The following is a 12,771-nucleotide window of genomic DNA, read 5'->3' on the forward strand; positions in this document are numbered from 1 at the left end:
CTAGAAAGAGAGAGCATATTTCTCCTGTTTTGGCTTCCCTTCATTGGCTTCCTGTTAAATCCAGAATTGAATTCAAAATCCTGCTCACATGCAAGGTCTTAAATAATCAGGCCCCATCTTATCTTAATGACCTTGTAGTACCATATCACCCTATTAGAGCACTTCGCTCTCGCTCTGCAGGCCTACTTGTTGTTCCTAGAGTATTTAAAAGTAGAATGGGAGGGAGAGCCTTCAGTTTTCAGGCCTGGTTCTGCCGGAGGTTCCTTCCTGTTAAAAGGGAGTTTTTCCTTCCCACTGTCGCCAAAGTGCTTGCTCATAAGGGGTCATATGATTGTTGGGTTTTTCTCTGTATCTATGAAGCGCCTTGAGGCAACTTTTGTTGTGATTTGGCGCTATATAAATAAAATTGAATTGAATTGAATTGAATTGAAACAGGAAGCTCCAACCCTGAGGGCGGTGCAAAGTTGGTCGGACCAATCGGAGTCTATGCTGCGGGACTGTTTTGATCACGCGGACTGGGAAATGTTTCACGTGGCTGCTAATGACATTAATGAGTACACAGACTCAGTCTGCGGATTCATCAGGAAATGCATGGAAAATGTCGTCCCATCCAGAACAGTTAAATCCTTCCCAAATCAAAAACCCTGGAATAACAGAGATGTTCGGACGGCACTGGCGGCACGGAGCACCGCTTTTGCCGAACACATCGGACTACAAACATGCACATTACCAACTCCGGAAGACGATCAAAGCAGCCAAACGTAAGTACAGGGACAGGGTGGAGCAACAGTTTGACAACCCTCAGAGTATGTGGCAGGGACTAAACACAATCGCAGACTTTAGTGGGAAAACCAGCACATCGCACACCATGGCCTCTCTGTGTGAGGATCTAAAGTATTCTTTGCTAGATTTGACCCAGCGAACACCATGAGACCGGACAGTGTGCGCACCGCAGATGACGTCAGCGTGCACACTGTGTCTGAGGAGGATGTGCGGAAGTGCTTCAGGAAGGTGAACGCACGCAAAGCTACTGGTCCGGATGGGATTCCCGACTGCGTCCTCAAGTCATGCGCAGCTCAGCTGGCTGGAGTGTTTACACACATCTTCAACCTTTCCCTCTCTCTGTCTGTAGTCCCAGCCTGCTTCAAAATGGCCACCATCGTCCCTGTACCCAAATCCTCCACCATCTCCTCATTGAACGACTGGCGACCTGTAGCCCTGACCCCCATCGTGAGCAAATGCTTCGAGAAGCTGGTCAGGGACTTCGTTTGCTCTTCACTACCCGACTCACTGGACGCTCTACAATTCGCATACCGCCACAACAGGTCCACTGATGATGCCATAGCCCTGACACTACATACTGCCCTGTCACACCTGGAGAAGAGAGACACGTATGTCTGACACGTAAGTCGTCAGACTGGGCAGCATCACCTCATCCCCCATCACACTGAACACTGGTGCTACACAGGGGTGTGTAGTGAGCCCTCTCCTGTACTCACTCTACACCTATGACTGCACGGCCACTAACAACTCCAACATCATTGTGAAGTTTGCGGACGACAGATGGCTTACAGGGAGGAGGTCAGCGCCCTGACCCACTGGTGTCAAGACAACCATCTCACCCTCAACGTCGCAAAGACAAAGGAGTTGATAGTGGACTTCTGGAGGTGCATAGAAGTACACACCCCCATCACCATCTACGGCGCTGCTGTGGAGAGAGTGAGCAGCTTCTGCTTCCTTGGTGTACATCTGGCTGAGGATCTTACGTGGTCAGTACACATAAATAAAACAGTGAAGAAGGCGCAGCAGCGCCTCTTCTTTCTCAGGAGACTGAAAAGACTTAGCATAAGCCCCCGCATCCTCAGGACCTTCTATCGCTGTGCCATTGAGAGCATCCTCACTGGAATCATCACCACCTGGTATGGCAACAGCACCGCTTACAACCGCAAAGCTCTCCAGAGAGTAGTGCGGTGCTCTGAACGGATAATTGGAGGTGAGCTTCCCTCCCTCAAGACATCTACAGGAAGCGGTGCCTGAGGAAAGCGGGAAGGATCATCAAGGACTCCAGTCACCCCAGCCATAAACTGTTCAGACTACTTCCATCAGGAAGGAGGTTCTGCAGCATCCGGTCCCGAACCAGCAGACTGAGAGACAGCTTTTTCCACCAGGCCATCAGACTGCTGAACACTTCATAGACACCTCACCCTTACTACTGGAACTTCAACATTATGCACTCCATACTGTATATAAATACCACTTGTTTTGCACATGTTCAACTACCAACCTCTGTATATTTTATATATTTTATTTTATTGTTTACTCTATTTAATTTGTAAAATATGTATATACACACACACACGTAGAAAAACACATTTAGTATACACATCCAGTAATGCATATACTCTTATATTGTACATATTGTACAGATTTAGTCATATATTTTGCTTGTTTTATGTTATTGTATTTTTTTTTTTTTTGCACACCTCTGTTGCTTGTGAAGCTCGCACACAAGAATTTCACTCGCATGTACTGTACCAGTGTATCTGCACATGTGATGTGTCAATAAAAAAGTCATTTGATTTGATTTGATCACGGAGCGTAAGTTTGATAACATCATGGAGAAGCTCACGTCTCTCCAACAGGAGATTGGGAGACATGTGTCGGACTGTTAGAACAGCTTTGACATTCACAAGAGTTGTTCGCATTAAAAGTAAAAACCACCATCACTTCATGCGGCTACCACTTTGGCATCAGCTGTGATCTCAAGGCTGGAGCTGAACAAAAAAAAGCACCCTGATAACGACTGTGTTTAGACTGCTCCTTCCCATTCTATGCAAGGCCACCTGGGTTGGCTGGAAGACGGTTTACTTAGCCTGGCAGGGCGAATGACACTGTCTCAGCTGAAATCTGGACACACACACACATACTGTACTGTTCTCTCTATGTGTTAAACTCCCTGAGTGTGAACATAGATAAACAGCCAGCCAAACTCCTTTTCAAGAGCCAGGAAGGTGAGCGTACTTGCTCCTTTAATGACTCCAAACATGGCAATCATCTTGCACTGACATCATAGAACTGGAGTGAAACTAGAAAAACACATAATACAAAACTCTTAATCGATTGACATATAATCAGCAGGTAAATATATTCAGGCACTTACGCAGGAGACCATGAAATAAGTATACTGTAGATATGCAAACTGATATTACTACAAAGAAAAACAAGCAGGTAGTGGGTGAGCGTACACTTGTATCATTAGCTCAGAAGCTACACCCTATAACTGCACTTCAAAGAAGGTACAAAATAATGTCTCAAAACACCCTATTATTAATTGCTTAATATACAAAGAACTGACAAAACTTACAACTATTACTTTCTGAAGGACTCCTTTGAAGGATTGCTTTGGATTGCACATGAATTATAACAAAGGTGTAGCCATGCTTTTCCCACTGTTCTCTGCATTTTCTGCTTCCTGTCTATGCACATGTCAAAATAAAAGCCGCCTTGTCTATCCAGATGTCAAAATAAAAGATTCACAATTTTCCGATGTATAACAATAGAAAAACACTTTACACTTATTTGTGTCATTAGCATATGAACATATTGAAAACAGAACACATACACTGATATGCACACACTGATCGCCCCTCCCTTTCCAAATGCCTTCAGGGAGATCGTGGCTCAAGAGTTGGCAGTTCGTCTTGTAATCGGAAGGTTGCCAGTTCGAGCCTGGCTTTTGGGGTCCTTAGGGACTAGTAAAGCGCTATACAAATACAGGCCATTTGCCATTTGCCATTTACCATTCGATGCTTGACCCCTCTCGGGGAAGATGGCGGTCGACTGGACCAGCGCAGACATGCTGCAGGACCGGATGTGCTGTCTACACCGGCTACCCTTTACCCGCCCCTGTTGCTCGTCTTGTGTTTCTATGGTGTATTGATAGTCATGTGCTTTTTGTATGCGCTGACGTGTTTTTTTTCTGTTCTTCTGTTCTCCCTGTTGGAGCTCAGTCTGGGGGGAATTCTTTTTTCTCCTCATCTTTCCTCATGTTGTGTATTTTCCATTGTTATACCTCTCTGGCCTGTCTTCCCCATGTGATGTTTGTGTAATGTATGTATGGTCGGAAGGGTAAGATGGTGCTGGCATGGCTGGCAGGCTTAACCCAATTTCCCTCGGGATGAATAAAGTATGATCGATCAATCAATCAATCAATCCCGGCCCCTAAGAAACCGGCAAAGAAATTAGAGGGAGATCTGGAGCAAGGGAGTCAGGGAAAAAATCATAAGGGGTCTACCTCACCGGTGGAGTGGAAAATGAAAACAAATGATAAAGAGTGGGATGATGATTCGTGGGGCGGCTGGGTGACGGCTGCATTGCAGGAGGACGAGCATCCTACTAGATGGCGACTGAATTTCAGCGAGACTGAATATTAGTGTTTTTTAGTGCTAACCCTCCTCCACACTGCTCGACTCCAGATAACTTTCGCCAACAGTTGCGCCTCTACCCGACGTCACTTCCACGCACCCAAGAGGCTTCTGCGGCATGCTCGTCCACCTTCACACATAATGTAATCATGTAAGACAGGGTTTCAGGTAAATCTCTTATCACCAGTTAATCACAAACATTGTTCAATAAAGTACTTATCAATGCCAGGTGCGCCCATCCGAGTCCAAAACTCGACGGAGTATTGAGATTCAATAAACGGTGAGCAGCTGTATGGGCTCACCTCTTTCAAACACACTTTTAAATTTCGGCATCGGTTCTAAGAACAGCTTGAGCCCAGTTTAATGCCTGTCCATGTAAACACGAAAGCAATTTTAGCCCCATAAGTTTCATATGTCCTCCGCAACTGTCTAAATTGGAATTGTCACCTAGGTCAGAAATCCCGCAAGTTGTGTAACTCACCCGAGAAGGGCTCTGGTGCCGGTAAGGATCGCTCCGGGGGTTAGGCAGGAGTGGGTAGAGAAGGAGCTGGAAGCTCGGGCGCCGGTAACTGTGGAGAGACAGATGGAGGAGACTCTGCTGGGCTTACCAGAGGTATGTGCAGAGCGAGGGACAACTTAGTGTGGCCAACTGTGGAATAATAATGATAATAATAATGAGCTGCAGCATTTGTTCATGGTGTTCCAGTGAGGACGCACTGCTGAGTGGGGGCTGAGTCCGCTGAGTCCATTGTATGGTTGCATCGTTACTGTTACAGTTTTAGCGTGGAGGACACAATAGCAAGACTCCAGGATCACAAAAGAGAGTTCTATTTGCAAGTCCACCAGGTGTATATACAAAAAGTTGCAGGGAAAGTGCTATATACAACAGGGTGAAGGACCGGGCTCCAGGGAATTCCAGGGAGAAGGCACCCGCTCTCCAAACAATCCACACACACGACAGCAGGCTCTCTCTCCAACACTCATCACTCGGGAATCACACAAGGAAGAATCCAGGAGGTCTGTAGACAGGTAGAGGTGGATAAGTACAAAGCTCAAAGAAAACACTGAGTTGTTCAATTTCCTGGGCCACACGCAGGGGTCCCAACTTTGAGGGAGGAGGTACCTGGGTTAGAACATGTTAGGCAATTTAAAGCACTCAAGGCTCTTGTCTCAAGTTTTACATCACAGGTGACTGCAGATGTTGTTGGGGTGGCTGTGGCTCAGGCGGTAGAGCAGATCAGCTACTGATTGGAAGGTTGGTAGTTGTGTGCTTGTAATGTGTGGGTGTAAATGGGTGAATGAGGCATGTTGTATACAGCGCTTTGAGTACTATATAAGTGCTATTAAGCGCTATATAAGAATCAGTCCATTTACCATGCAGATCAAGGACAGGAGCAGATGGTGCCGGAGGTGAAGTGGGTGTGGGGGAAGGTGTATAATTGGAAGTGGAATAAGCCGCGGTGGACAGGTCCATTTGAATGGGTGACCAGGACCTCACATGCCGTCCAGTTGAGAGGGAAAGGTGGCAAAAGAGTCTAGGAGGTCCGAAAGGCTCTGGATAAAAAAGGGGGACTCGGCTGAGACCCCCAAAAACATATATCCTCGCCCGGGGCAAAATAATCCCCTGATCTATTCAACGAACTGAAGGGTGGTCAACTCCTGAAGTTGAAGAAAGAAGACGAGCAGAGAATCACCCGACCCAGAAGATAAAGGTCATTTCTAAGATAATGAATCTCCTTAGACAGAGGTTCTAGTCTAAGTACAATGTAAGGGATTGGAGAAGTGATCAAAATTGGGTTGCGGGGAAATTGGAGAGTAGTGGGAGTTTTAGGGGTCATTATTGTCGTTACTGTAACTGTGATTTTTCTTGCATGTGAGTTGCCCGGAGACAGACTTCAGATTACGCCAGTCCATGGTGAGACGAACCAATCGCAGCACATCAGATAAAACCGACACCTGTTTAAATTATTACGGTGGCCGAGTTGGACTACGTGGCAGGGTCTATGACTTCGTCCATGTTCGATCTCTGTGCAGCCATACATTATGGTGGCCGAAGTTACAGGACACATGATATTTGGGTCTTATTAAATCTCATTCAATCATTTCTGTCAACAGGGGTGGACACGGTTGAGCGGGAGATGTGCCCGGTCGCAGGTTGTGGGTACACCAAAATCAAGGGAGCTGGGGGGACAGGTTTTATATACAGCGAGATTTTAGGACCCCTCAGAATTTAGTGACTTTGTCGTTGGGGAACTGGATGGCTCCGCCACCCACGGGGATCGCCAATAGGCTGGTTTACTTTAGTTAGGAGTAGATGTTATCGGGGATTGTCCATATGGGGTGGTCAAGGTGAATTTTAGAAGTTCACCACAAAATTTGTCCTCAACCCAAGTAAGAAAATTAGTAGAGAATTTTACAGGGATTACACCAAAATGAAACTTAGACAGCTGATCTCTATGGCTACTGGCTATAGGGATAGTAATTTGTGGTTAGATGTGTCTGATTGTGTGGCCTGTGCGGTGGCCAGACCACATTTGTTTACTGAACCGGCACCCCATTATCTGGAGGACCGTTGGGGATTTAAGTGTATGCTCAGATTAATTATGGAGGCGGTTTCGAAGGGCATCTGCACCACATTAGCCAGTCTGTTTCCCCCAATTGATAATAAAACTGTAATAGGGCCATTCACACCGAGAAAAGCAAATTATACCTGTTTTAACTTTACTGTTTCTGAACCTTCCAGCTATAAGCTCGATGCCGTTGAAATTCCAGTTGATTGGTGTGTGGAGGTTTATCCAGTCAGGGGGACCGCCTCACGGGATCAGGACACATATATTGGTCCATGTGCATGATCTGGTTTGTATTATTACTGTGGAGGATATCGCTTGTTTGTGAGAATTCCAAGGGGAACCTCCGGCCTGTGTGCACTAATGCAGTTGGGGGCTCCATTAATTCTAGTGGGTGAAATGGGGGTGTGACTGGGTAAACCCGGCACTGCCCAACCTATGTCGAGACGTCATGTTTTGAGGAAGCGTTCGACAAGCTTGTTTGACCTTTCTGTGGGGTCACCAACGTATATAAACTGTATTGGCGTGCCTAGAGGAGTGCCAGACGACCAGAAGCTGGCTGACCCAATTGGATTTGAGAATTTGCATTTGATTGCAGGGCTTATCCCAATTACTCCAAATAAGAATGTGGACCGTATTCATTATGTCCACTACAATATGCTTAGATTGACAAATTTAATCCGTGACACTGTAGGAGGATTTGCGGAGCAATTAGGACACATTTCTCTTATGGCTGTGCAGAATCGAATGGCATTAGACATGTTGTTGGCAGAAAAGGGGGTGGGGGTGGGTGCGAAGTTGGATGATATGTGCTGTACTTTTATTCCTAATAATACAGCCCCTGATGGATCTGTGTAGAGCGATGGAAGGCCTGAAGAACTTATATGAGCTCTCAGGAGTCAATAATCTGTTGGGGGAGTGGATGATCTCTGTCTTTGGGCAATGGAAGGGTTTTATTGTGTCTATTATCGTTTCTTTTATCTACTTTTACAGCTATTCTGGTAACTTGCGGTTGTTGTTGTGTGCCTTGTACCACAGCATTATTGGTCAGGTTGATTAATCAGGCTGTTGGTGGATCTGATACTTGGGCAGCCAACATGACGCCATTCTTGGGAACTAGGGAGAATCAATGTGCTGACATTTTGTTTGATGATTTGCAGTAGGGGGGAATGTTAGAATCAAGTTGTGTGACACAGTAAAGGAACACAACACAGCAGCTGACACAGATTTCTTATGGCCACGGGCCGTAACACCCCCCTTCCCAAGATCAAAACATCTCCTCTGTAGATGTTTTGACAGTTATGGGAAAACATCTACATCCACTAAGTTTGGGCAACCTTGTTAATAGTCATTATTTTCTTGTATAAATCATCGGTTGTTACAATAAAAAATGTCAGTTAAATATACAGTGGGGCAAAAAAGTATTTAGTCAGCCACCGATTGTGCAAGTTCCCCCACTTAAAATGATGACAGAGGTCAGTAATTTGCACCAGAGGTACACTTCAACTGTGAGAGACAGAATGTGAAAAAAAAATCCATGAATCCACATGGTAGGATTTGTAAAGAATTTATTCGTAAATCAGGGTGGAAAATAAGTATTTGGTCACCTCAAACATGGAAAATCTCTGGCTCTCACAGACCTGTAACGTCTTCTGTAAGAAGCTTTTCTGTCCCCCACTTGTTACCTGTATGAATGGCACCTGTTTGAACTCATCATCTGTATAAAAGACACCTGTCCACAGCCTCAAACAGTCAGACTCCAAACTCTGCCATGGCCAAGACCAAAGAGCTTTCGAAGGACACCAGGAAAAGTATTGTAGACCTGCACCAGACTGGGAAGAGTGAATCTACAATAGGCAAGCAGCTTGGTGTGAAAAAATCAACTGTGGGAGCAATCATCAGAAAATGGAAGACATACAAGACCACTGATAATCTCCCTCGATCTAGGGCTCCACGCAAGATCTCATCCCGTGGGGTCAAAATGATCATGAGAACGGTGAGCAAAGATCCCAGAACCACACGGGGGGACCTGGTGAATGACCTGCAGAGAGCTGGGACCAAAGTAACAAAGGTCACCATCAGTAACACACTACAACGGCAGGGAATCAAATCCCGCAGTGCCAGACGTGTTCCGCTGCTGAAGCCAGTGCATGTCCAGGCCCGTCTGAAGTTTGCCAGAGAGCACATGGATGATACAGCAGAGGATTGGGAGAATGTCATGTGGTCAGATGAAACCAAAGTAGAACTTTTTGGTATAAACTCAACTCGTCGTGTTTGGAGGACGAAGAATACTGAGTTGCATCCCAAGAACACCATACCTACTGTGAAGCATGGGGGTGGAAACATCATGCTATGGGGCTGTTTTTCTGCCAAGGGGACAGGACGACTGATCCGTGTTAAGGACAGAATGAATGGGGCCATGTATCGTGAGATTTTGAGCCAAAACCTCCTTCCATCAGTGAGAACTTTGAAGATGAAACGAGGCTGGGTCTTCCAACATGACAATGATCCAAAACACACCGCCCGGGCAACAAAGGAGTGGCTCCGTAAGAAGCATTTGAAAGTCCTGGATTGGCCTAGCCAGTCTCTAGACCTCAACCCCATAGAAAATCTGTGGCGGGAGTTGAAAGTCCGTGTTGCTCGGCGACAGCCCCAAAACATCACTGCTCTCGAGAAGATCTGCATGGAGGAATGGGCCAAAATACCAGCTACTGTGTGTGCAAACATGGTAAAGACCTATAGTAAACGTTTGACCTCTGTTATTGCCAACAAAGGTTATGTTACAAAGTATTGAGTTGTATTTTTGTTATTGACCAAATACTTATTTTCCACCCTAATTTACGAATAAATTCTTTACAAATCCTACCATGTGGATTCATGGATTTTTTTTTCACATTCTGTCTCTCACAGTTGAAGTGTACCTCTGGTGCAAATTACTGACCTCTGTCATCATTTTAGGTGGGGGAACTTGCACAATCGGTGGCTGACTAAATACTTTTTTGCCCCACTGTATCATATAGGAGAAACACACAGTGATATATGAGAAGTGAAATGAAGTTTATTGGATTTACAGAAAGTGTGCAATAATTGTTTAAACAAAATCAGGCAGGTGCATAAATTTGGCCACTGTTGTCATTTTATTGATTTCAAAACCTTTAGAACTAATTATTGGAACTCAAATTGGCTTGGTGAGCTCAGTGACACCTGACCCCATACACTGGTGAGTATTTAAGGGGGTTAATTGTAAGTTTCCCTCCTCTTTTAATTTTCTCTGAAGAGTAGCAACATGGGGGTCTCAAAACAACTCTCAAATGACCTGAAGACAAAGATTGTTCACCATCATGGTTTAGGGTAAGGATAAAGGAAGCTGTCTCAGAGATTTAAGCTGTCTGTATCCACAGTTAGGAACATATTGAAAAAATGGAAGACCACAGGCTCAGTTTTCTCTGCCCACAGCACAAACAGAGCCGCTTGAGGTTTGCTAAAGAACATTTGGACAAGCCAGCTTCATTCTGGAATAGGATGCTGTGGACTGATGAAACTAAAATTGAGTTATTTGGGCATTACAAGAGGCGTTATGCATGGAGGAAAAAGAACACAGCATTCCAAGAAAAACACCTGCTACCTACAGTAAAATATAGTGGTGGTTCCATCATGCTGTGGGGCTGTGGGGCAAGTGAAGGGACTCGGAATCTTGTCAAAATTGAGGGATATATAGATTCCACTCAGCAGATTCTGGAGACCAATGTCCAGGAATCAGTGACAAAGCTGAAGCTGCGCCGGGGCTGGATCTTTCAACAAGACAACGACCCGAAACACTGCTCAAAATCCACTAAGGCATTCATGCAGAGGAACAAGTACAACGTTCTGGAATGGCCATCTCAGTCCCCAGACCTGAATATTATTGAAAATCTGTGGTGTGAGTTAAAGAGAGCTGTCCATGCTCGGAGGCCATCAAACCTGAATGAACTAGAGATGTTTTGTAAAGAGGAATGATCCAAAATACCTTCAACCACAATCCATTGGAACCTACAGGAAGCATTTAGAGGCTGTAATTTCTGTGAAAGGAGGATCTACTAAATATTGATTTCATTTATTTTTTTGTTGTGCCCAAATTTATGCACTTGCCTGATTTTGTTCAAATAATTATTGCACACTTTCTGTAAATCCAATAAACTTCATTTCACTTCTCAAATAACACTGTGTGTCTCTTATATGATATATTTAACTGACATTTTATTGTAACAACCAACAATTTATACAGGAAAATAATGACTATTAACAAGGTTGCACAAACTTTTGCATCCCCGCTGTATATCGTTTTGGGCCCATTGCGATACTAATAACCTTCCTGTGATTTGAAGCCTCCAGAGTTTTTAGGAGTGTCATGAATTATTAACAAGCTCCATTGAGGATTATGCAGTCTCATAAAACCATGGTAAAAATGTTTAACACTTCACTTTCTGAATTCTGATGAATACATACCGAGTGCATTTCAGAGGAAGGGAAAGAGGAATGATTAAGATCTGTTCTTGTTAACTTTCGCTATTTGCAACTTCTGAGGGAGATTTATTTTCATACAGTTTGACTATATAAAACTATATACTTACCTAGTTACATTTTTTAAATAACTTTTTTAATGAACCCTGGATTAAATATGACATATCTAATTCTTGGTGGACATGTGGAAGTGCAGAAATACAGATATCTCTATTTTATGATACTGTTCACAGCATATATTCTAATAATTTGCTGTAATACCTCTATCATATACCTCATTGTTATTCATAAAAGCTTGCATGAGCCCATGTATATTTTCATTGCAGCTTTGTTATTAAATTCCCTTTTTTTCAGCACTAATATTTATCCAAAGCTTTTGGCTGATTTCTTATCTGAAAAACAGATCATATCTTATCAAGTCTGTCTCTTTCAAGTTTTTATATTTTACTCTTTAAGCTGCTCAGAGTTCTTATTGTTGTCAGCCATGGCCTATGACAGATATGTGTCTATATGTAAACCTCTGCAATATCCAACAATAATGAGAAAAATAACTGTCGTTTTTCTGCTTGTATTAGCTTGGCTTTTGCCTGCTTGTCAAGTTGCAGTTGTGATCATACTAAATATTAATAACAAACTCTGTAACTTTACTTTGAAAGGCATTTTTTGTAATAATTCACTCATCCAGCTTTACTGTGTGATGTCAAGAGCTCTCTCTGTATATGGTGCATTTGTTTTATTGAATACCGGACTTTTTCCAATGCTATTCATAATTTTTACATACACCAAGATAATTTTAACTGTTTATCGGAGCTGCAAGAAAAAAGCTGCACAGACCTGTTTACCACACCTGTTTGTTTTAATCAACTATTCCTGTTTGATAACTTATGACATGATTATAGCTAGACTGGAATCAGATTTTTCTAAAACTGCGCGTTTTTTAATGACACTCCAAATAATAACATATAATCCTCTCTTCAATCCAATTATTTATGGACTAAAGATGAAAGAAATTTCTAAACACCTCCAAAGGTTGTTGTGTCAAAGCAAACTCAACTAGTGTGTCAAAACCACTGTTTTGATTCATGTAATTCAAAAATCTGAAATTGTGAAATTATGTGTATACAACTAACACAGATTTAAGCCTTGTGTTGTCATTAATGATTGCATTAATACTAAAAATCTTACTCAAAATCTTGTGTTAAATTATTCTTACAGTTATAGTGTAATATATTATTGTGTTACTTTTACCATAAAATAATAATTTGTTATTGTGTTCATAT

General features: G+C 43.4%; 1 protein-coding gene across 1 annotated transcript; it reads left to right on the top strand.

Moving 5' to 3' along the window:
• The first annotated feature begins 11,630 nt into the window (after nucleotides 1-11,630).
• Nucleotides 11,631-12,548, top strand: LOC146650627 (olfactory receptor 6N2-like). The gene has a single exon (XM_085384207.1). The coding sequence runs from the start codon at nucleotides 11,631-11,633 to the stop codon at nucleotides 12,546-12,548; it is 918 nt and encodes a 305-aa protein (XP_085240333.1).
• Nucleotides 12,549-12,771: the final 223 nt, after the last annotated feature.

This window comes from Rhamphochromis longiceps, linkage group LG16, assembly GCF_057381845.1.
Source record: "Rhamphochromis longiceps isolate RC_006_pf linkage group LG16, R_longiceps_female_GT1.1, whole genome shotgun sequence".
NCBI classification, from domain to species: Eukaryota; Metazoa; Chordata; class Actinopteri; order Cichliformes; family Cichlidae; genus Rhamphochromis; species Rhamphochromis longiceps.